Raw genomic sequence first — 25,006 nt, 5'->3', positions numbered from 1 at the left:
GATGTTGATATTGGAGATACAGCGATGATATCACCATAGAATGTCAAGTGGAGATGGTTCAATTCTCTCTTGTTGGATGGCTGGGGCTAGGTCTTCAGTGTGCTTAAAGATTTGCCCAGTTCAGGCTAATCATACATTTTGTGCAGCAATAATAACTTGGGTGACCATCTATAATCAAAGCCTTACAAAATGCATCCAAAAGTGTGAACAGAATGAGTGAAGACACACTCAGCTACGCACAAGGGATGACATATTGAACAATTGTGGTGCATGTGTATGGTGTGTGTCTGCGACCTTGTGATTAACCTCCCGGCAGTGGCCCACAACACCAGAAGAGTCTTGTTCATATCTGTTGAAAACTACTGATTGTGGGAAATTTAAACTTTGGAAATTGCAAGAAGTGCAAAGCAGGCCATTATTGTCTGTTTTCTCTAATCACCGAGAGTTAAGTCATCTCACCATAGGAAACATGTAATTGCAGGAGAGGGGTGGGGGGGGGGGGGGGGGGGGGTGTAGAGGAGAATTTCAAGAACATTGCATGTATTGGAGACATTTTTGGGTAAAGAAAAATTGGAAAGGCCACGTTTTTTCCTTTGGAACAGAGGAAAACTAACTGAAGTGCCTTAAATTATGAGGGATCCAAATAAAAGTTGATAGAAATTTATTCTCCTTTGTTGAAGGGTCCATAACCAGGTTTAGGGTAAGAGTTAGGAGGTTTACAGAGGAAGTGGTGTGATGCAGATCTGGAACTCACTGCCTAAAAGGGCAGATAAGGCAGAAATTCTCATAACATTTAAAAGATAATTGAATATGCACCTGAAGTGCCATCACCTAAAAGGCTGTAGACAAAGAGCTGGAAAGTGGGATCATGGTGAATGGCTAATTATCAGACAGTGTGGATGCAGTGGTCAGAAAGAGTTCCTTGTGTGCTGTAAATTTCAATGATCCTAAGATTATAACAGTTATTTCAAATCTCCCTTCCAGAAAAATTATCTTTGCTATAAACCACAGTGTGAGAAAGCATCCAGAGAGGCTACAGCCTTTTATAATCATAAATGTATGGGATTGGATTGGATTGGATTGGATTGGATTTGTTTATTGTCACGTGTACCGAGGTACAGTGAAAAGTATTTTCCTGCAAGCAGCTCAACAGATCATTCAGTACATGGAAGAAAAGGGAATTAAACAGAATTCAAGAAAATACATGAGAATACATAATAGGGCAACACAAGGTATACAATGTAACTACATAAGCATTGGCATCGGTTGAAACATACAGGGTGTAGTGTTAATGAGGTCAGTCCATAAGAGGGTCATTTAGGAGTCTGGTGACAGTGGGGAAGAAGCTGTTTTTGAGTCTGTTCGTGCGTATTCTCAGACTTCTGAATCTCCTGCCCGATGGAAGAAGTTGGAAAAGTGAGTAAGCCGGGTGGGAGGGATCCTTGATTATGCTGCCCGCTTTCCCCCGGCAGCAGGAGGTGTAGATGGAATCAATGGATGGGAGGCAGGTTCGTGTGATGGACTGGGCGGTATTCACGACTCTCTGAAGTTCCTTGCGGTCCTGGGCTGAGCAGTTGCCATACCAGGCTGTGATGCAGCCCGATAGGATGCTCTCTATAGTGCATCTGTAAAAGTTGGTAAGGGTTAATGTGGACATGCCGAATTTCCTTAGTTTCCTGAGGAAGTATAGGCACTGTTGTGCTTTCTTGGTGATAGCATCGACGTGAGTGGACCAGGATAGATTTTTGGTGATGTGCACCCCAAGGAATCTGAAACTGCTCACCATCTCCACCTCGGCTCCGTTGATGCTGACAGGGGTGTGTACAGTACTTTGCTTCCTGAAGTCGACGACCAGCTCTTTAGTTTTGCTGGCATTGAGGGAGAGATTGTTGTCGTTACACCACTCCACTAGGTTCTCTATCTCCCTCCTGTATTCTGACTCGTCGTTATTCGAGATCCGGCCCACTATGGTTGTATCGTCAGCAAACTTGTAGATGGAGTTGGAACCAAGTTTTGCCATGCAGTCGTGTGTGTACAGGGAGTAGAGTAGGGGGCTAAGTACGCAGCCTTGCGGGGCACCGTGATTAGTTAAGATTATAAATAAATGAGGGCAGTACGGTGGCGCAGCGGGTTAGCCCTGCAGCCTCACGGCGCCGAGGTCCCAGGTTCGATCCCGGTTCTGGGTCACTGTCCGTGTGGAGTTTGCACATTCTCCCTGTGTTTGCGTGGGTTTTGCCCCCCACAACCCAAAGACTTGCAGGCTAGGTGGATTGGTCACACTAAATTGCTCCTTAATGGATAATATGAATTGGGTACTCTATGTTTATAAAAAAAAAAGATAAATAAATGCAATCATGTTTTTGATTCTACCCTTAAAATATTACAACGATTAACTAAAGGTTGAAATATTAACATAGAAATTGAAGTATGAGGGCGAGATTCTCCGACCCCCCGCCGGGTTTGAGAATCGCCGGGGGCGTGACTCGCGCACCGACGCCAGCTGACGAATTCTCCGGTGTCAGCTTTTGGAGGGGGGGGGGGACAGGGAATGCGCTGCGCCTGTTGGGGGCCATTGGCAGTGGCCCCCCCCCCGGTGATTCTCTGGGCCCCAATGGGCCGAGCGGCCGCCCGTTTTCGGCCAGTCCCGCCGGCGTGAAATGGACAAGGTCCATACTGGCGGGACATGGCTTTGAGGGCGGCCTGTGGAGTTCTTGGGTGAGGGGTGGGGGCGCGGGTGGATCCGGCCCTGGGGTGGGCCCCCACGGTGGCCTAGGTGGGTCTGTGCCATGGGGGCACTCTTTCCCTCCGCGCTGGCCTGTGTAAGGCTCCGCGATGGCTGGCGCGGAGAAGAAACCCGCGCCATACCGGAGGATTCCACACCTTCCGGGCGGCCCGACGCCGGGTGGTTCATGCCACTTTTAGGCGCCGGTTCGGCCCGCCCCACCAGTTGCGGGAGAATCCCGACCTTTGGGGTCGATTCTCTGATATGGCAGCCAAGTGTTCGCGCCATCATTAACGCCATTGCGTTTCACGATGACGCGAACAGGGACTGAGCACGACCTATTCTGGCTCCCGCAGGGGGCCAGCGTGCCGCTGGAGCGGTTCACGCCACTCCAGCGTATGCGGTGCCAAATGGGTGCTGTGCCAACCTGCGCATGCGCAGTTGGGCCAGCTCAATCCTGCGCATGCGCAGTTGGGCCGTGCCATCCTGCGCATGTGCGGGGAACTTCTTATACGTGCCGGCCCTGACCCAACATGGGCTCCGTGTTCAGGGGCCGGCCGCGGCGGAACGTAGGCCCGGGGGGGAGAGGCCGTCCCGCCGATCGGTGGGCTCCGATCGCGGGCCATACCCCTTTGGAGGCCCCCCCCCGGTGAAGGAGCCCCCCTCCCCCCCACCCCATAGGCCTTACCGCGAACGTTCCTGCAGAGTTCCCGCCGGCAGCGACCAGGGGTGAACGGTGCCGGCAGGACTCTGTCGTGTTGGAGCGGCCGCTCGGCCCATCCAGGCCAGAGAATCAGCGGCCCCGCCGATTCCAGCAGCCCACGACCGGCGCCGCACCAAACGCGCCAGCGCAAATGGCACCAATTCTCCGCCACTTGGAGAATCACGCGCCGGCCCGGCGCGGGGCTCGAAGAATCGCCCCCTATATTTCTATACCTTCTCCACTCTCATCGAGCAACAGTTTAAAAAATACTCTTTTGAATTGCGTGATTCTTATTCAAATCACACGTGCTCTCATTATCTCTGATCTAATTCAGACAATACTATTGATATATTTTTAACACTGGAAATAAATATTAATTTTATGTTGGGTTCTGTTTCAGTTGAACATGATGAGCCTCTTAAGAACATGTCAGTCACTCAGAGTTTTTGAAAAGTTCATAACCATGACGTCTGTCAAAAGTGAAATGCATGTCCTGCATTTGCTCGATCAGAGTCTTTCTGCTTGATTTGTTTACAGTATTGCACACACAGTAATCCTAGACCTCAAGTACATGAACCGTTGCTGTTGAAACTCATTTGCTTCAAGGAATTGCATGAGGGGAAGTCAATTGCACATGAAGGTGATGGATGGCTCAGCTCTACCCCTGTATGACTTGACGTGAATAATTTTCCCAAATGTGTATTTATCGGAACAAATTAATTACATTTCAGCACTTCCCAAAATTTCCCTCATGAATAGTTAATATTCAGGTTATAGTTCGGGAAATTTCATGTCAATTTATGCAAGTTATGTTTACGTTGCATTCAGAGCTGGTGCATAATAGCTGCCCTGTTTTAGTAGCTGACAACATTTTAAAAAGCATCAGAACTAATGACACACTTAACACCATTTCAGAAAACAAAAATCTGTCAAAATATGTACTGCATTTTTAATCATATTATTTATTTTTAGTCCATCCAGAATAATGTTAGCAGCCAACATGTATATATCTTTTTTTGAAATATTTAAGTGTTGATTTGAAAAAGAGAAATGTTTTTAATGGGACTTTTTTCCTTTTGAAGGGCAACTTCTTTTAGAGGCCGATTCTTGGGGCAGAATATTTAAGCCTTGATAGGGGTGGGTGCGGAGGTGGGTGGGTGTGAAAATTCCAGCCACTGCCAGCAATCCGGTTGTCGGTAACATCCTAGCCCTAGGCCCTTTTTCCAGAGATGAGGTGTGGCAAGGTTACACACACTCGTGCCCCCCTGCATGTGGTGCACTGCCGATTAAAGGTTTGAAAAGGCATATTAAGGTCTACTGTGAGGCCTTGACTGGAATTGTCCAGGCTCATGGCCACCCTGGCGCTGGGGACCAGGCCACGTGACTGGAGGTGGCTGCTCGACAGCTAACGGTAGGTCCAGCACTCCAGGCTGGCTTTGAGATCCTGTCCAGTTGTCCAGCCACTGGTCACCCTGTTGAGGAGCTCCCCCTCCTGAATTGCGACCCCCTTTAAAAGGTTGGCCTCCTATTGACCTTCCAGCTTTGACAGCCCACCCCGATAACAGGTCACCATCCAAACCCAACATTTGGTTCTCGATTATTTGGGGACCTGTATGTAGATTAACACTAACAGATTAAAACCTGATACCATCCTGCCTGAATGGTAATCGCCAATTAGCACAAATTGGGTTCCGCTCTTTTGCATAATTCATCCGCGTTCCTGATCGAAACTTGTAAAAATGCAGAGAGCACGCTTGCACTGGGAGCAGAAAATTGTGTGGGTGTGAAATGTTAAAGGGATGCAAACAATCTCAGAACCTTTAGGAAGACATAATGACACTCAGCTCGCATGTGCAGTGCTTCCGCAAACTGGAGAGGCAGGGGATTAATTAATGACCGCTAAAATTGGGGAGACGTAAACTCTGTTGCAGGCTTGATTCTGTGGTTCTGTCAGGTTCCGCTTTTAGCCAGCCCTACGATTCGTACTTGTGGTACATGTCCATACGGTAAATGGCACTGTACTGCATTTGGTTTTTACTAGCCTTGGACCCTGCAAAGTCAAATCCTGAGCCATTACCGAATGGACACAACAAAACCAGCAAATATGTATAAAACACTGGCTCAGACTGAAGCGGTGTATTTTCTCCAGGGCCACAACAATGCAAAGACATCAGAGAGTATGCAGAAAAGATTCATAATAATAATTCGCAAGAATGGTTTCAGGAATGAGGAGCTACAGTTAGGAAGATAGATTGGAGGTTGGGATTGTTTTCCTTGGAGAAGAGAAGATTTGATAGAGGTATTCAAAATCAGGACGTGTCCAGACTGAGTAGATGGGGGGAAAACTGTTTCCACTGGTGGAAGGATTGAGAAGGAGAGGGCACAGATTTGAGGTGATTGCCAAAAGAAGCAATGGAGAAATGAAGAGAGGTGTCTTATTTTCCCTGACGTACCACTAGCTATTTATGTGCTGCCGGTACTGGGAATGCAACCATGAATTTTTGCTCTCCCAGCAATCTTGATCAATGCATTTGGAGCAGAGTTTATAGTGAGCTAACCTTGTATAATGGGACATGTTATATTGGCATAGTGGTAATATTACAGGACTAGTAATTCAGAGGCCCAGACCAATGTTCTGGCAACATGAGTTCAAAAATGGAGGAATTCAAACTCAATTAATTGTTAAATCTGGAATAAAAAGCCAGTCTGTGTTTTCATGCAACAAGTGGTTAAGATCTGGAATGTGCTGCCTGAGATTGTGGTGTGGGACGTTCAATCGAGGCAAGCAAGAGGGAATTGAGTTATTACGTGAAAATAAAAGATAATGGAAGGTCACTGGGGAAGGAAGGGGAATGACACGAGGTGCATTGCCCATTTGGGGAACCAGCCCGAATACGACAGGCCTAACAGCCTCCATCTGTGGTATAACAGTTTTGTGATTCTGTGAAATACGGTTGATGGAACTTTGTCGGGGTCAGCCAATCAGGCTTGGCATCCTGGTGATCACTTTTTTTGTGCAGTGCCCATAAAACATGTGTGGTGTTTCAGAAGAGCTATCCCACATAAATGGCAAAGTGAATCTTCACGCAAATGTGTCATTGCGCCCTCTGTCACCTGAGGAGCTGGATCCTTTACCGGTACTAATTAGTTGCCCCAGTGAGATACGGTCATGTCTGGCACAGTACCAGGTGCCCAAGTACTAGTGATTCAGCGCAAATTCTTGGCATGCAACAGACCGGCTTGGCAGCCCTTTAATACATTATCCCAGTACCTCAGGTGGAGGAATTCTCATTGGGAAACCCAGGACTGCAGTTATTGATGATGCAGACAAAACGCCGTAGACATCAGGAATATCCCGCTGGTGACGAGTGGTGAGCTGTCAGCACCACCAGGAAACATGTCGTGGGTGAGGGTTACAGAAAAGGACAATAGTCTTTACAAAGAGCAATGAAATGATGAGGATAGCTGAGAGCAAGAAGGCAATGGTAACATAATTGTGCGATTGTTCAGGCTGCAGTTTTTGTAGCTTAATCAAATTTCACAACAAACGTTGATCATGTCAAGTAAGTGAAGACAGGATTTCAATAGTTTGGACTTGCCAAACATTCTCCTCTGACTGTAGGGCTGCAGGTTCAAATTCCCAAAAGTCTGATTCCCTTCATGGTGATGAGTTTCATCATTGAGCAGCAATTAGGTTGAATTATAGCAGAATATTGCAGGGAAACGTTACCACTTCTGTGTTGTGCTACAGGAACCATTGGATCAATCAAGGTATAAGCGAGAGGACTGCCTGACACTGAGAGAAAAAATATTCAGCACCTAATCTTCCATATTTTCAAATAGACCACAAATGTAGGATTTCTCACTCCGTTTCCTGGCTGCTTTTTACATTGCATACAGATTTAACAGCGTAATTACTCAAATATGTGTCATATTTTCGACTGTTCGGTTGGTGATTGAAAAATGAAAAAATGAAATGAAATGAAAATCGCTTATTGTCACGAGTAGGCTTCAATGAAGTTACTGTGAAAAGCCCCTAGTCGCCACATTCCGGCGCCTGTCCGGGGAGGCTAGTACGGGAATCGAACCGCGCTGCTGGCCTGCTTGGTCTGCTTTAAAAGCCAGCGATTTAGCTCAGTGAGCTAAACCAGCCCCAGAACTGGTTCAGAACTAAACCAGTTAGCTAAACTAGATTTAACAAAGAGGTAAAAAATGGGCTTTAAATCAAGAGAGTAAAAGGCTAAAAATGTTCTTATAAGGTAATTTTGAACTTTTTAATCATTTTAAGACAGAGGCGCTGTGTTTATCTACTGTTCAACGCTGAATCCAGATTTTACTCGGGTCTGTCCTCTATTCCGATTTATAAGACATTTTTTCCACTGAGCACCCATTTATGTGCTGTTGGTACTGCAGCTCCTGCCCTCATGAATTTATAGCTCTCCCAGTAAGTTTTGATCAATGTGTTTGGAGTAATGTTTACAACGAGCTAACCTTTTATAATGGGTCACAGTATATTGGTTGGCAGCATAGTGGTAATCCAGAGGCCCAGGGCCATGCTCTGGAGATATGAGTTCAAATATGGAGGAATTTAAACTTCTTTAATTTTTCAATCTGGAATTCAAAGCTAGTCTTGGTAATGGTGATCATGAAACTTGAGGATTATCAAGGCAATCCATTTGGTTGATGAATGTTCTTCAGGGAGGGGAAATCTGACATCCCTTACCCATTCTGGTGTACATGTGAGTCCAAATCCACAGCAATAAGGTTGACGCTTAACTGCCCTCTGAAATAGCCGAGCCCGCCATTCAGTTATAGGCCGTTCATCATCAGCTGCTCAAGGGAAATTAGGGATGGGAAATAAATGCTGGCTTTGCCAGCAATGCTCAAATCCCAAGAACAAATTTTTTTAAATACTCGGACACATGTTATGGATCCCCTGATGACTCATGGGATATTAATGGCCCTATTGCCAGGAAAACAGGATTAGGTCTAAGGCCAAGGTTCACAAGAATGATTCTTGGAATGAAGAGCTTTCATATGAGGAGCGGTTGAAGTCTCTGGGTCTGTACTATTGGAGTTTTAGAAGCATGAGCAGGGATCTTATTGAAATTTATTGAAACAGGATACTGCGAGGCCTGGATAGAGTCGACGTGGAGACGATGTTTCCACTAGTAGGAAAAATTGGAACCAGAGGGCACAACCTCAGACTGAAGGGGCGATCCTTTAAAACAGTGATGCGGAGGAATTTCTTCAGTCAGAGGGTGGTGAATCTGTGGAACTCTTTGCTGCAGAAGGCTGTGGAGGCCAAATCACTGAGTGTCTTTAACACAGAGATAGATAGGTTCTTGATTAATAAGGGGATCAGGGATTATGGGGAGAAGGCAGGAGAATGGGAATGAGAAAAATATCAGCCATGATTGAATGGCGGAGCAGACTCGATGGGCCAAGTGGCCTAATTCTACTCTTATGTCTTCCGGTCTTTTGTGATTTATACTTGTATTGTCAAATATTAGAAATAAGGTTTAATTTCAAGTGGCTTTAGTTTAGTATTGCTGTGTAAAGAAGAGTAAAACTATCGTTAGATTCATGTTTAACAAAAGCATTTGCAACTGGGTTCTTTTTGTTTCAGTTAAAATTGTGCTTCTATTGTGCTAGAGACGGTTATAGTATAAAAAGTAAACAAGCTTTCAGAAGCATAATGATGTTGCTTAGCAACCAGGGGCATCTCGAGGGTAGGAGGCTTTTTTGAGTTTAGATTTAGCTGGATATATAGCAGTTGAAAATGAAATGAAATGAAAATGAAAAAATGAAATGAAAATGGCTTATTGTCACAAGTAGGCTTCAAATGAAGTTACTGTGAAAAGCCCCTTGTCGCCACATTCCGGCGCCTGTTCAGGTAGGCTGGTACGGGAATTGAACCGTGCTGCTGGCCTGCCTTGGTTTGCTTTAAAACCCAGCTATTTATCCCAGTGTGCTAAACCAGCCCCAGTTGGAGCTAGATAGTGAAAAAGACAGCAGCATTCATGGCCCTGCTGGACAGTCAGTTATAGAATGCCAGAGAGGGAACATCTCTCAGTTTTGCTGGAAGAAAAGCCACACCATGCAGTAATGGTTAACAAAGGGAGCGCAGGAACCGTAAAAATCAGGTTGCTGAGGAAATTGGAGAAGGGAAGACATTTTCAAAAAAGTCTGAAGCCAAAGGAATAAAGAGGAGCTGTATTTTGAGAGCTGGATACAGCTAATGAAAGTCAAAGTCAGACCTAAGAAGAGAAAAGCTGATGAGGTTGGCTACAGAGAAGCCACGTATCTGACACAGTTGGAAGGTTTGGCATCCTTATTTCCAGTGCTTGAGGCAATAATATTCTTTTGGAGACTGAGCATCTGAATTTGTGTAAAAGCATTTAAGACAAAGAAAACCTGAAAGGAGAGGTAGTAACCCTGGAGCTGAGTTCCGTGTTAAAAGTGGAGTGGAGGCTTTGTTTGAAAGGATAGGTGGAAAACTGGGAACCGAATCTTAAGATTTCAGGGGTTTCACTTTTGCTCATAGTATAAACAAAGAATGACCAGATTATCACACCATAAATTACTTAGCCAGTTGTCGGAGTTTATTGCTGAGGTGTTGCTTGCTCACAGTCTAAAATGGAAGAAGACTGAAATCTCCCAAGCGCTTCTGATGATGTCAACGTGCAAATATCTAGCTATGATTGACAGGCCTTCACCACATCAAAATAAGTTAAGTACTTCCTGCTGAAAAACAGAGGAAATGAAAGCACTTGTCCCCTAGATGTTCAGAAACATTGTGATTAGCTTCACTTGCGATGCATTCGAGCATGAAGGGAAATTAAAATAAACAATCCAGACACCTGGATGTCTGGAAGCTAGTCCCCGGTCGGTTACAGCCTACTAAAAGCTATTTATCTTTGAAAGTGAATAGAAGCCTCACAGAACAAAGAATCTGAGGGGGTTTAAAGCCTTGTGATATGTTTTGGCTTTCTATGAAGCAACAACTGCTGCTTTCAAAGCTTCTGTTTGAGGCAGCAGGTGTAAAGGGCTGTTAAGTGAAAAAGCAGTGGTGTTTCACTGTTTCTGCCTGGACTGCTCTTGAGCTTCCAGGCGGGGGTGACTGATGGAGGGGAACTGATATGGGGGTCTCTGAATGGGGGGGCCTCTGAAATGTAGGTCTCTGAGATAAAGGTGGTGGTGGTGGTGTGGGGGGGGGGGGGGGGGCGGATGCCCCTATATGTCAGCTGTGGTGGAGTGGGGGGACAGGATTTGCATTGTTGGGAGGACGGAGGTTAGCCGCTTTGGTATCGGGTCGTCTGCTCAAAATGGCGGCTCGAAAGGGTATCCCATAAACTCTCAGGGAAAAGTGAATCGCTGCTGGGTGCCTCTCCTAGCGCCAGCGCAGACCTGGAGGGATGTTACTCCAGCGGGAGAACTTAGCCTCCAAACGGAGAATCCTGCCCTCTGTGTTTCAAGATGCTCCAATGCGTCTTTTAAATTATTTAGGTGCTCCTGCTCAGTCCTGCCGATAATTAGAATGTTGTCCGAATAACATGGAACACGTTTGAGGCCAGTATGCATTTGGTCCATGGACCATTGGAATTGGGGCACTACGGACGTTATCTAAACAGTAGACGTTTGTACCTGAACATTTCTTTGTGCATTCCAATGGTTAGAAGGGTTTGCGACTCAGCTGCTACCTTCATCTGGAGGTATGCTTGGGACAAATCTCTCTTGCTGAACTTTTGTCTACTCGACAACCAGGCATATAGGTAAGAGATACTGATCGCGTACGATACTGGTTTATCGTCCTTTTAAAGTCACCACTGCTTCTTACTGAGCTTACTGGCTTGATAACTGGGACAATTGGGGTTGCCCAATTGTTCGTCTATACACACAATCACTCCATATTTGATCAATTTACCTTTTGGCTTGACAGCATATGGCACAGTTCTTGCCTTTAAGCATTTAAGGGTACTATCAGGTTGTATCTTGACCACTGCCTCGACTCCGGTTATTTCCCCTCAAGTGTTTACACATATCATCTTGTACTTTTCTAAGAGTTCTGTAATGTGTTCTTTCCATCAACCAGTTGCTTCACAGATTGCCAATATAGTTTGATTTTTTTCAACCACGCTCTTTTGAAAAGTACCGGAAAATTTACTTTTACCACGTGAATGCTGATTTTTAAGATTGACCATTCACTTCAATTTATACCAAGATATAACCCTTCACTGGAACCACCTCTTTTGTATAAATTCTCAAGATTATATCAGACAGTTTTAATGGTATGTTCTGGAGATTTTGTTGATATTTTTCAGAGATCAGAGATACAGCGGTGCCAGTATCTACCTCCATTTAATTTCATTCCCATTTACTTATGGATAACCCAAAATCTCAATGTAATGCCTTGCATCGAGAATGGATCAAGTTTTAGTTCTTTGATTTCCATGGGCATCGTGTCTTCCTGGGAATTTTCATTGTCTTCAGTCTGTAAACTCTTCTTGTGGATTTGGGTGTGTTCTTGCGTTTACCCATCTTTAAGGTTTGAGGATTTTGCCTGGTCCAACACACTTTGATATGTGAGCTTTCGTGTCACAAATACATTTGTTTTCTCAACACCAACAATCCTGTGGTGAATGCCCCACCTGATCACAACAATGGCATGCTTGCATGTAGAGAGATCTTCTTTTCTCAGTATTTATCTTATTGCAACAATAAGTTTGAGTGTTAGAGAGCTTTCTGTCAGCAATCATCTCTGGATTGTCTCATTTCCCAATCCGCAGACAGGCCTGATCGTACCCAAGCCCTCAAGGGTCAATCCAAACTCACAATTCTTTCCTTGCTTCCGTAGTATTACTAAAAATTGTGGAAAATTTTCACCCACTTTTTAAAATAAATATAGAGTGCCCAATTCATTTTTTCCAATTAAAGGGCAATTTAGCGTGACCAATCCACCTACCCTGCACATCTTTGGTTGTGGGGGCGAAACCCACGCAAACATGGGGAGAATGTGAAAACTCCACATGGACAGTGACCCAGAGCCAGGATCAAACCTGGGACATCAGCGCTGTGAGGCATTTTCACCCACTTCTTGATGAAATCTGAATCTCTCAGCTATGATTAATGGTTTGGGCAAAAAAGTGTTCTTCAAAGCTCTTTGTTAATTCATTATAAGTCATTGCACCTATATTTTGTAGGATGGACAAGACTTTGCACTGGGGTGAAGGCTTTCCATCCTATTACACTCAAGAAAGTTGCTATTTTGATTTTCTCCGGTATTCTGTTTGGAATCTCTCTTCATAGGAACTCCATTATTCTGCATTCTCCTCCAATGGTTCCATAGCACTATAATTTCCTGGCATCACAGTTACATGTTCTTAAATTGGAGTACTTCATTTAACTTTTCCACCCCTCCAATTTCTATGCAAAAGGTAAAGTCGCATGTGATTGGGGTGTGCTAGCTAGATAGATAGAGAACTAGCTTGGCAACAGGAAACAGAGAGTAACAGTGGAAGGGAGTTTTTCAGAATGGAGATCTGTAACTAATGGTGTTCCACAGGAATCAGTGCTGGGACCGCTGTTGTTTGTAATATATATAAATGATCTGGAGGAAAATGTTGATGATCTGATCAGCAAGTATGCGGATGACACTAAGATAGGTGGAGTTTCAGATAGTGAAGAGAATACAGCAGAATATAGATAGATTGGAGAGTTTTGCAGAGAAATGGCAGATGTAGTTCAATCAGGACAAATGCGAGATGGAGCATTTTGGAAGATCAAATTCAGCTTTGATTTATACAGTAAATGGCAGAACCCTTGGGAGAATTGACATACAGAGGGATCTGGGCGTTCAGGTCCATAGTTCTATGAAAGTGACAATGCAGGTGGATAAGGTGGTCAAGAAGGCATATGGCATGCTTGCCTTCACCGGCTGGGGCATTGAGTAAAAGAGTTGGCTGGTCATGTTAAAAAATTATTTGTTTCACTGTGGCTTTAAGAAACATTTTCATTTCGCAAACACCAATCTGTTTGAAAAATGTAAGATTTCAGCTGCAGTTCTGCTTTATCTTGGTTTGTATTGTGTTACTTTTCCTTTTACAGCAGCTGTTTTCTCAAAAGCAGGTCTCTGTCCCTCTCTGAGTTTGTGGATCCGATCCTACGGCCCACCACGTGCAAAGGCGCTGCTGGAAAAACTCCACAGCTCGATAAATAACTAATGTCTTTACAGCCTGCCCCCTTATTTCCAGGCTTTCTCTTTCCTCTGAATTTTTTTTTTTCCTGAGCCCACTGATTGTGAAAATCGACTGGCACAACATTCTACCTGACAGGATTTTCTCTTTTCCTGTCTCCGACTCTTCAAAAGCTTGCAGATCGGTTGTACACAAAAAAAATTCAAAATGGTCCTCAGTGCATTCTATCACTTGTAAAGTTGACATGCATTCTTAGCAAGGGTAAAAAAAACCTTTCCCGACTGCCAATTTTAGGGATGGTGGAGTGATCTCCCGAAAATTGACACCTCAAGGTCCAGGTCTGGCTTTATATTTTTTCTGATTATTTCACTGATGAAACATCCTCGTCGCCAGCTTTGATTTTAATGCTGTTATGTTTTCAGGGGTGTTACTTTAACTCACCGTATAAACAAAGAATAACCAGGTTGGCATGCTGTAAGGGGGTGGTAATCAGAACAGTAAGCCAGCAAGTGTAGAGACTGGGGATGAGCATGGTACCAGGGTCAGGCTGGCTCAGAGGAAGGGTAGGCTGAGGGAGGTCAAATTCTGTGGTCTTGAGGTCTGGAGTATATCTGCCTCAATGCACAGAGTATAACAGGTAAGGCAGATGAACTTAAAGCCTTGATTCACGTGTGGAACTTTGCTCTAACGGAGACTTGGTTAGAAAAGGGACAGGACTGGCAGCTATATATTCCAGAATATAGGTGTTTTAGATAAGACAGGGAGGAAGGTAAAAGAGCTGGGGGAGTTGGAATACTGGTTAGAGAACATATTACAGCTGTACAGAGGGAGGACACTGTCGAAGAATCAAGTAACATAGCACAGTGGGTAGAACTCAGAAAGAGGAAGGGGGCAGTCACTATGATGCGGGTGTGCTACAGGCCTCCCAACAGCCCACGGGAAGTTGAGGAACAGGTATCTTAGCAGATTCTGGATAGATGTAGAAATAATAGCGTTGTTGTAGTGGGTGACTTTAATTTTCCTCATATTGACTGGAAATCCCTTAGGGCTAGGGGTCTGGATGTTGAGGAATTTGTTAAGTGAGTCCAAGAAGGTTTTTTGGAACAATATGTGGATAGTCCGACTAGAGAGGAGGCTATATTGGACCTAGTACCAGGGAACGAGCCACGCCAGGTCATCAAAGTTGTAGTGGGAGAACATGTGACGAACAGTGACCACAATTCCATAAGCTTTCGGATACTTATGGAAAAGGACGAGTGTTTTCCTAGGGTTAAGGTGCTAAATTGGAGGAAGGCTAACTACAACCAGATTAGGCAGGATTTGAAGGCTGTTGTTTGGGAGAGGCTGTTTGAGGGTAATTCCACATTTGGCATGTGGGAGTCTTTTAAGGAGCAGTTGATGGCAGGACAGGCATGTGCCGGTAAAAAGGAAGGACAGGAAAGGCAGGATTCGGGAACCATGAATGCCCAAGGAAATGAAGAATCTTGTCAAAGAGAAAAAAGATGCATATGTGAAGTACAGGCAACTAAAAACAGATGAAATACTTGAGGAATACAAGGAAAGTAGAAAATAGCTCAAGCAGGGAGTTAGGAGGGCAAAAAGGGGTCACAAAACGTCCTTGGCAGACAGGATTAAGGAAAATCCGAAGGCATTTTATACATATATTAGGAACAAGAGGGTAGCTAGAGACAGAGTTGGTCCACTCAAGGACAAAGGATGGAAATTATGTGTACAACAAGAGGAAGTAGGTGAGGTCCTTAATGAGCATTTTGCTTCGGTATTCACAAAGGAGAGGGACAAATTGATTGGTGGTGTCTCAGAGGAATGTGTAAACACTTTAGAACAGCTCGTTATTATGAGGGATGAAGTGTTAGGTATGTTAAAAGGTATTAAGGTACACAAATCCCCAGGGCCAGATGGCATTGATCCTAGATTACTGAAGGAGACAAGAGATGAAATCTATGCGCCTGTTACAGAAATCTTTGTGTCCTCATTGGCCACTGGTGAGATCCCAGAGGATTGGAGGATAGCCAATGTTGTACCATTATTTAAGAAGGATTGCAAGGATAATCTGGGTAATTATAGGCCAGTGAGCTTGATGTCAGTCAGACTGAAATTGTCAGAAAAGATTCTCAGAGATAGGGGGCGGGATTCTCTGAGCCTCCATGCCAAAATCGTGATCGGCACGGGGGCAGAGAATGGACGTCAAACCCAAAACCCGGTCCGACGCCGTTCCCACGATTCTCCGGTCCCCGGAGAATCGCGGGTGCGCGGTCTACTCAGCGCGGGTCGGGGGCCATTGACAAAGGCGCCTGCGGCAATTCTCCAATGTAAACTTGCCGATTTCCCACAGCATGGTTCTAACCACGGTTTTCCTGTCAGGAACGGCCAGTGGTGGCTGCGGAGTCAGTCCACAGCCGCCCTGGTGGGGGGGTGCGGGGAAATCCTTCACCGGGGGGTCTCACAGATGGCCAGGCTATCGATCGGGGGCCGCCAATCCACGGGCACGCATGATCTCGGGGGGGGGGGGGGGGGGGGGGGGGGGGGGGGGCGGGGGGAGGGCACCTATCTTTTGGTGCCGGTCCGGGGTGTTAGCGACAGACAACATGCTGTTGTACAAGGGAGGTCATGTCTCACTAATTTCATTATATTTTTTCAGGAGGTGACAAAAATTATTGATGAGGGAAGGGTTGTGGATGTTGTCTGCGTGGACTTTAGTAAAGCATTTGATAAGGTCCCTCATGGCAGGCTGGTGCAAAATATTCTGTCACATGGGGTCAGGGGGGAACTAGCTGGATGGATTCAGAACTGGCTTGGCCATAGAAGACAGAGGGTAGCAGTGGAAGGGTCTTTTTCCGAATGGAGGTCTGTAATTAGTGGTGTTCCGCAGGGATCAGTACTAGGACCTCTGCTCTTTGTAATCTATTTCAATGGCTTGGAAGAAAACTTGTGGGTCTAATTAGCAAGTTTGAAGATGATACTAAGATTGCAGGAGTTGCGGATAGTGATGAAGATTGTCAGAGAATACAACAGGATATAGATCGGCTGCAAAATTGGGCAGAGATATGGCAGATGGAATTTAACCCAGACAAATGCGAGGTGATTTTGGTAGATCCAGTTCAGGTGGGAGCTATAAAATAAATGGCAGAAGCATCAGGAACATAGAGACACATGGACATCTGGGCGTACAGGTCCACGAATCTTTAAAAGTGGCAGCATTGAGAGAAGACAGTTTGAGCATTGGCTGTTAAAATGAATTAGTGTATTTTCTCCAATTTTACAGGCATGATCGAACGGCCACTTTGCGCCTGAAAGACAATGTACCGCGGCGCACCATTGCCGATAGAAGCTGGGGAACCCTGCTCTCGGGATCCAACTGACTCACCATGCCGCATGAGATCTAATGCGATCTCGTGATATGTTGCGATATGAATTGTGCCCATTGTGGGTGGGTTCACGTTTTGGCAAATCTGCATATTAGAGCAAGACAGCTAGTCTCACTTTAATATGCAGTATCACGAGGTGTTAGGATCTATCCCCTACACCTTGGAGACCTCGGGTTAACATCGCTCAGTACTGGCCTCCACAAACCAAAGCCAGATGGAACAGCACTCATGGGGGTCTCTCAGTGGATCGGTGCTTGTCCTCTGGGCAGGGTGGCACCTTGGCACTGCTGGTGCCACAAAGGAACCCTGGAACTGTCAGCCTGGCACCCTGGCAGTGCCACTTGTCAGTGACACTGGGCCAAGGTGCCCAGGTGGCAATACCAGCTGGCAGGGCAGTGCCAGGATACCAGATTGGCAAAGCCAAGGTGCGTAACTGGCTTTTTTCATGCAGCTGGGGGTGCCCTGCATGGGTGTTGAGTGGGTGTGGGGGATCATGACTCCCTCATAGTTGGGGGTTGCGTTAGGGCCTCCAGAGCTGTTGTCCCATTCTCTCGCTACATCGAAGAGTTCTGGCAAGTGTAGCTCCTCAGTGCAAAAAATGGGGATATGTGCGGCCTTGGCCACGCCTTCCCTACTGAGGCCCCCTATCTAACTGTTATGTAGTGGGTTGTTTCTCATGCTTGCTGGGGCATTTGTTGCCATTTAGTTAAATCACACCCGACATGTTGCTTTTCAACTAATAACGAATTTTCCCTTCACAGAGTAAAAAACAAGAGGTTCCTCGTGAAGACCAAGGGCCCACGATCAAAAACTTAGATTTCTGGCCGAAACTCATTACTTTGATGGTCTCATGTGTAGATGAGGATAAGACAGCCTATACTCCTGTCCTGAACCAGTAAGTAATGTCATAGTTTGTTAAACTTTAGATATACATTCCTGTGCTAAATAGGAAACTGATTTTGAAGTGATATTAAACCTCAGTTCGTGTTGTCACTAAAGTGTCATAATGAAATTAACTTCAAGGCTAAATATTATGAATAATTTCACAGTCGTACAATTTTATTGCTTTTATTTAGCATTTACATGAGACTGCAATGGAGTAAAAGGATGTAATAAATGTAATTACCGCGTTAGAGGGAATGGCTGCTGAGAGAATGTATTTGGATTCCTTTCGGTAGCTTTGTTACAAACAAGATTTTATTATGGGAAAGGTTTATTAAATTTGTGACTTGTTACTGATTTCTCTGCAAAGAGGAAACAGAAACATTCCATCTCCCCTGCCTTATAAGGGTGAAAACTTATGTCCCATCACTTCGGACTTCAAGGATTCTTCAAACTGGTCTATCGTCGTTTGGGAACTTAACCCTCAACAAAAAGTTAATGTAAAAAGCAGGACGTTATTAAATATGCAAGAATAGAAAAGCTAAGAGCTGACTGAAGTGTTTGAATCAACTCAAAATCTTCAGTCCCTTTTTTATAACGGAGTTTGCGCCAATATGTGCTACAGTGGCAAAGGAATCATAATCCATGAATGAGAGATTTCTGGCCTGCAAGACTCTGATAGGTTAATCCTTGTTCGTGGTCAGAACTTGTTGCTGATGCCGTTAAAATTGTAGCTCCACTATTTATCCCCCGAATAGGAAATGTTGAATCAGGTTTTAAGATGTTTTTGCCACAAAAATCTTAATTTACCTTGTCTTGACAAAGTCTTCTCATTGAATTATCTGTGTCACAGATTACCAGTTACATGGTACACAAACCTTTCATGAGAAAAAAATGTTATAAAATGCAGTCAAGTGTTGTACCTTGAGGCGCTGAAGATGTTTCTCATATTTGTGGAATGCAGCACAATTATAATGCTATATAAATCCTGTTTTATGTTTTTGTTAATAAAGAACTGTACACAGTTTATGATTTCATCACAAAATACATTCTGACATTGCTAGTTGTAAATATCTACAAGTGTGGCACAGCGGGCTAATTTAGATGGCACAGCAGGCTAATTTAGGGGGGATGCCATTTACAATAGCGAGGCGGCACAGCGGGCTAATTTCGGTGGGGATGCCATTTACGGTAGCGAGGGATAGATTTAGGTATTTGGGGATTCAGGTAGCGAGGGAATGGACGGGGCTCCATAAGTGGAACTTGACGAAGCTGATGGAGGAGGCCAGGGCGGATCTTAGGAGGTGGGATACACTGCACTTAACGTTGGCGGGGAGAGTCCAAGTGGTGATAATGAATATTCTGCCGAGGTTCTTGTTTATCTTTCAGGCTCTTCCAATCTTTATACCAAAGGCCTTTTTTTGGAAGGTGGACACGATCATCTCGGACTTTGTATGGGCGGGGAAGGTGCCGAGGGTGGGGAGGACCCTGCTACAGAGGCAGAGGCAGCCGGGGGTGGGGGGGGTTGGCGTTGTCGAACTTGCTTCATTATTATCGGGCGGCAAATGTGGACAAGGTGCAGCGGTGGTGGGAAGGAGAAGGGGGGTAGAGTGTGTTAGGATGGAGGAGGAATCTTGTAAGGGGTCTAGTTTGAGGACTATGGTGATGGCAGCATTGCCAATGGTTCCGAGTAGATATTCAGGGAGCCCAGTGGTGCAGTCCACAGTGAAGACATGGAATCAGCTGAGGAGGCATTTTAGGGTGGAAGGGATGTCGGTGCTAACTCCACTTTGTGAGAATCATGGGTTTGAGCCGGGGGTGTTGGATAGTGTATATAGGAGGTGAAGGGAAGTGGGGCTGGTCAAGGTGAGGGATTTGTATTTGGAGGAAGGGTTCGCCAGGCTGGAGGAGCTAAGGGAGAGGGTAGAGCTGCCGAGGGGTAGTGAGTTCAGGTATCTGCAGGTTAGGGACTTCGCACAAAAGGTTTGGAGAGGGTTCCCTAGGTTGCCGGAATACACCCTGTTGGAGCGACTGCTGCTTCCGGATGTGGATGGGGAGGGAAAAATTGGGGATATATATAAGTGGCTGGGGGAGCAGGCAGGTGAGCAGGTGGTGGAGAAATGGGACGCAGAGTTGGGAATAGAGATCAATTGGGGAGTATGGAGTGAGGCACTGAGAAGGGTAAACGGGACCTCTTGTGCAAGGGTGAGCCTGATAGAGTTTAACATGCTGCACAGGGTGCATATGACTTGGGCAAGAATGAGTAGGTTCTCTCAGGGGGTAGCAGATGAGTGTGAGACGTGTGGGCGGGGGCCAGCGAATCGTGCGCACATGTTTTGGGGTTGCGAAAAATTGGGAAGCTTCTGGGCGGGAGTGTTCGCAGTCTTAGCCAGGATAGTGGAGGAAGAGGTGGACCTGGACCCTTTGGTGGCGATATTTGGGGTTTCAGAGAAGCCAGAGCTCATGGAGAGGAAGAAGGCCGATGTCGTGGCCTTCGCCTCTCTGATTGCACGGCGACGGATTTTGCTGGAGTGGCGGTCGGCATCGCCACCGGGGTTAGCAGCATGGTTGGGTGACCTGTACTACTTCCTGCGGTTAGAGAAGATAAAGTATGAGTTAAGGGGCTCAGGAGGGGAGTTTGAGAAAAGGTGGGAGATGTTTATGACCGTGTTTGAGGAGCTATTTGTTGCGGGGGGGGGGGGGGTGAAAAAGGGGAAAAATCTGTACAGACTGTATAGTTGATTCTTGGGAAGTATGTTTCCCAGGGTGTTTATTTGCTGTAACCTGTTTTGATACAAATCTGTAATAAAATAAATAGTTTATTTTAAAAAAAAAAGTAAATATCTACAAGTATAAGCGAGCAGATTACCAGTGATCTCAGAAAAATTTAGAGGCAAGTGTGGAAAAACAATTTGCCTTGGCTCTAAATTTGCACCCCAAAATACGAGTCCACAATGATTAATATGCTTAAAGTTCCTATCGCTGCTGTTAGTGAAAAATTTAACCCATTTAGTTTAATCAGAGCAAGTGCCTCTGCTAAAATATTGCAGAGTGGAATTTCAAATGATCATGCTGAGCATCTGTTGTTCACTCTCCCATGGTACAAGTTACATGACACTTCTGTTTATTATTTGGCCCATCCACTATTTATGCAAAGTAAATCTGAGGGAAGCTCAGCCCAGAAAGCAAATGGCCAAATATTTAAATTATTCACTGCTGGAATAAAAATATTAAGTCCTGATCTTTGATATCTGTCGGTTTCTGTCAGGCACACTCTCAAAATGCGAGAGTCACCAGATTACCCTAATCAGTTGGTGGTAACTATTATGAACTTGTATATGAATATTCTACCATTCGATTCATCTAAAAATCAGATAAGCTGACTATCCATATAGACTGCTTTACTGGCCGTCCAATCTATTAAATTGTTGAGGTAAAATTTGGATGCATTTAGTACTGTTTAAAGATGAGGTGGCTTTCTACTGGCAAAAATGGAGCCAGTCAAAACAAAGTTTACATTTTTTTTGCGTTTTTATAGAGTCAAAGCATCGATATTTCACTGAACTCACCTCTTGTCATTTTTCAATTTAGTTTACTTCTTATGCAGTGCAATTGTAAAATCTGAACACATATTAAACACATATTGTGCTGACAAACTGCATCGCTGTGCACCTAATTAAAGTTGTCTTATCATGATATTAGTAATCAGACCGAAACTGTGCTAAGTTGAGAATGCAGAGGTGCAACTATACTCATTTGCAAACCAAAAGATCAACCTTGCTAAATGTTACCTCTGATCATTTGTCGGGCTGTTTGTTGCGTTAAAACTCACTAACATCTGGCAGTGTAAAATTCTGACAGGGCTGGACAGAGTGGATGCAGGGATGTTGTTTCCTCTGCTGGACATTTGAGAACAAGGGGTCACAGTCTCAGGATCCAGGGTAGATCATTTAGGACTGAGATGAGGAGAAGTTTCTTCACTCAGAGGGTGGCGAACCTATGGAATTCTCTACCACAGAAGGCTCTGGAGGCCAAGTACTGAATATATTTAAGAAATAAATAGTTAGATTTCTAGACTCTAAAGGTGTCAAGGGGTATGGGAAGAACGGTGGAGTATGGCGTTGAGATAGAGGATGAGCCATGCTGATGTTGAATGGACGAAGGGCTGAATGGCCTGTTCCTGCACCTATTCTTTATGTTTATAGTGCATATTAAGCATATTTTCATGATACTTGTCGAGACTTGACTTCCGGGCGGCGAGCGAGGAGGTCGCAGGGAGAGGGGCTCCCGCAAGCGGTGGACAGCAGGAGGAACAGCCCCCCCCCCCCCCCCCCCGACAGGCCGGACGGCGGAGGAGGAGCGCCGGCGGAGGAGCCGGAGCGGGAGCCGAGGAGCCGGAGCCGAGGAGCCGGAGCGGAGGAGCCGAGGAGCCGGAGCGGAGGAGCCGAGGAGCCGGGGCGGAGGAGCCGAGGAGCCGGAGCGGAGGAGCCGAGGAGCCGGAGCCGAGGAGCCGGAACGGGAGCCGAGGAGCCGGAGCCGAGGAGCCGGAGCGGAGGAGCCGAGGAGCCGGAGCGGGAGCGGGAGCGGAGGAGCCGGAGCGGAGGAGCCGGAGCGGCGACAGGGGGGCCCAACAGCAGCAGGTCCATCCCCTCCCCCCCCCCCCCCCCCCCCCCACGCGGGCCAGGAGCGGTGCGGCGGCGGCGGCGGCCCCTCTTCTCTCCCCCCCCCCCCACGCGACCCAGGAGCGGTGCGGCGGCGGCGGCCCCTCTTCTCTCCCCCCCCCCCCCCCCCCCACGCGGGCCAGGAGCGGTGCGGCGGCGGCGGCCCCTCTTCTCTCCCCCCCCCCCCCCACGCGGGCCAGGAGCGGTGCGGCGGCGGCGGCCCCTCTTCTCTCCCCCCCCCCCCCCCCACGCGGGCCAGGAGCGGTGCGGCGGCGGCGGCCCCTCTTCTCTTCCCCCCCCCCCCCCCAGCCAGCAGCGGGGACCCCCCCCCCCCCAGCCAACAGCGGGGACCCCCCCCCCCCAGCCAGCAGCGGGGACACAACCCCCCCCCCAGCCAGCAGCGGGGACACAACCCCCCCCCCTCCCCCCCAGCCAGCAGCGGGGACACAACCCCCCCCCCCCCCCAGCCAGCAGCGGGGACACAACCTCCCCCCCCCCCAGCCAGCAGCGGGGACACAACCCCCCCCCCCCCCCCCCCCAGCCAGCAGCGGGGACACAACCCCCCCCCCCCCAGCCAGCAGCGGGGACCCCCCCCCCCCAACCAGCAGCGACCACCGGCCCACTCGCCCCTCCCCCCCCCCCCCAACTGCTGTGACCACCACGTGGCAAAGACAAAGGGACTCTCTCTCCTGGTTGAGTGGGGAAAAAAGAAAAAAGAGACTTGTATTTCTGTTCTTCCCAAAAGAAAACTGGTAAAGAGAAAAGGGGTAGGGGAAATAAATTTAAAAAAAAAAAAATATATATATATATATATATATATACATATATAGATATATAATAATAAATAAAATAAAAATAGGGTGCGGAAAAGGGGGAAAAAGAAGAACAAGGAGAGAAGAAAAGATGAAGGGGAAGGGGGAGAAAAAAGTGCCAGAAAGGAGCCAAGAGAAAGGGGGCACCGGAAGTAGACTGGGCAAAGGGAAAGCCAGCTCGGGCGAACGAGTCAACACGCGAAGCGGCGGGAAGGATGCTTCGCCGCATCCAGAAGAGCTGGACGGGCGGGCAACCTCTCCCCTGGGGTTAGAGGGGGGCGTGAATTGGAAGGAAGCCTTTGCCGAGGTGGTGAGGGAGCAGCTGCAGGCATTCAAGGCAGAGTTAAAAGCAGACGCAGAGGCCGCAGCACAGGCAGCAGTGACCAGGGCCATGTCAGGGGTGCAGCAGGTTCTGACCAGATTGGAGAAGAAAGTGGATGCCCAAGGGAAGATACTGGAAGCCCAAGGGAAGATACTGGAAGCCCAGGGGGCAACCATTAAAGAGCTGGAGAAGGCAGCGACTGACGCGAGCGACCGGGTCATATCCCTGGAGAGGGGAATGGTGAAACTGAGTGCAACACAGGGGAGCCTGAAGGGCAGGGTAGACGACCAGGAGATCAGCTCGAGAAGGCAAAATATCAAGATAGTGGGCCTGCCAGAGGGGATAGAGGGTAGAAATCCCACAACATTCGTGGCTGCGATGCTGGGCTCCTTAGTGGGGCGGGAAACTTTTCCCACCCCACCGGAAATGGACAGAGCTCATCGGTCACTGCGCCCGAAGCCCAAGGAAGGGGAAAAACCGAGAGCAGTTATAGCCAGACTGCACCGGTACCGGGATAGGGAGACAATCCTGCGCTGGGCCAAGGAGAATAGAGCCTGCAATTGGGACGGGCACGCCATCCGAATCTACGAGGATTTTGGAGCGGACATAGCTAAGAGACGGGCGGAGTTCAACAGAGCGAAAGCAGCTCTCTATAAGAACAAAGTACGTTTTGGTATGCTGTACCCAGCAAAACTCTGGGTCACATACCAACACAAGGAATATTTCTTTACAGCCCCTGCCGAGGCGAATAGATTCGTCGAGGAGCACGGGCTGGAAAAACGCCATGGGAAGTAGGGACGAGGGGCCCATGGCAAGGAGACACGTCATGCCGACGGGGGGGTGGGGAGGGGCGAGGCAAAGCCAGCCCCCTCCCCCCTGGCAGAAACACCCAGAACGGAAAACAACCCAATGCCCTAGGGCCCGCTCCAGGTGGGAGGCCAGGCCCCGGCACGAGGGAACGGGAGTACTGGAGAGGGGAGAGGGGAAGCGGGACAGCAACCTCCGAGAGGGGAGCCACCGTGCTAGCAGGAAAGCTAGCGAAGGGGGCGCGCAACAGAGCAGGGCCGCAGCGCACCCCCAACAGGGGGGAAGGCGCCAGGCAGGGGAGGGGGGGGATCACCCATCAAAGGTGGGAGAGCAAATGGGGACAGGAATGGGGGAGAGAGGGGCAATGGAGGGGTACACAGGGGTATCCCCGAAAGGGATAGAGCGGGGGGGGGGGGGGGCACCCGGGGGGCGAGAGACCAGGGAGGGGAAACGCAGGGACGAAGGGACAAAAGAGGCCAGTAAGGGAATAGGGCCACAAAGTGCCACAGACAAGG

At 47.3% G+C, this 25,006-nt stretch overlaps 1 protein-coding gene across 6 annotated transcripts in view; it reads left to right on the top strand.

Moving 5' to 3' along the window:
• Positions 1–25,006, top strand: part of LOC119974369 (protein unc-13 homolog C-like) — a 532,106-nt gene that overhangs the window by 284,672 nt on the left and 222,428 nt on the right. For all 6 annotated transcript variants that reach the window (XM_038813153.1, XM_038813157.1, XM_038813155.1 and 3 more), the window contains one exon: positions 17,769–17,902. In XM_038813153.1, the coding sequence (XP_038669081.1) occupies positions 17,769–17,902 (134 nt within the window). The remainder of the gene's footprint in view (positions 1–17,768; positions 17,903–25,006) is intronic.

This window comes from Scyliorhinus canicula, chromosome 12 (genome assembly GCF_902713615.1).
Source record: "Scyliorhinus canicula chromosome 12, sScyCan1.1, whole genome shotgun sequence".
In the NCBI taxonomy this organism is placed as follows: domain Eukaryota; kingdom Metazoa; phylum Chordata; class Chondrichthyes; order Carcharhiniformes; family Scyliorhinidae; genus Scyliorhinus; species Scyliorhinus canicula.
The sequence above is the reverse complement of the archived record's forward strand: the minus strand, read 5'-3'. Positions and strand labels throughout refer to the sequence as shown.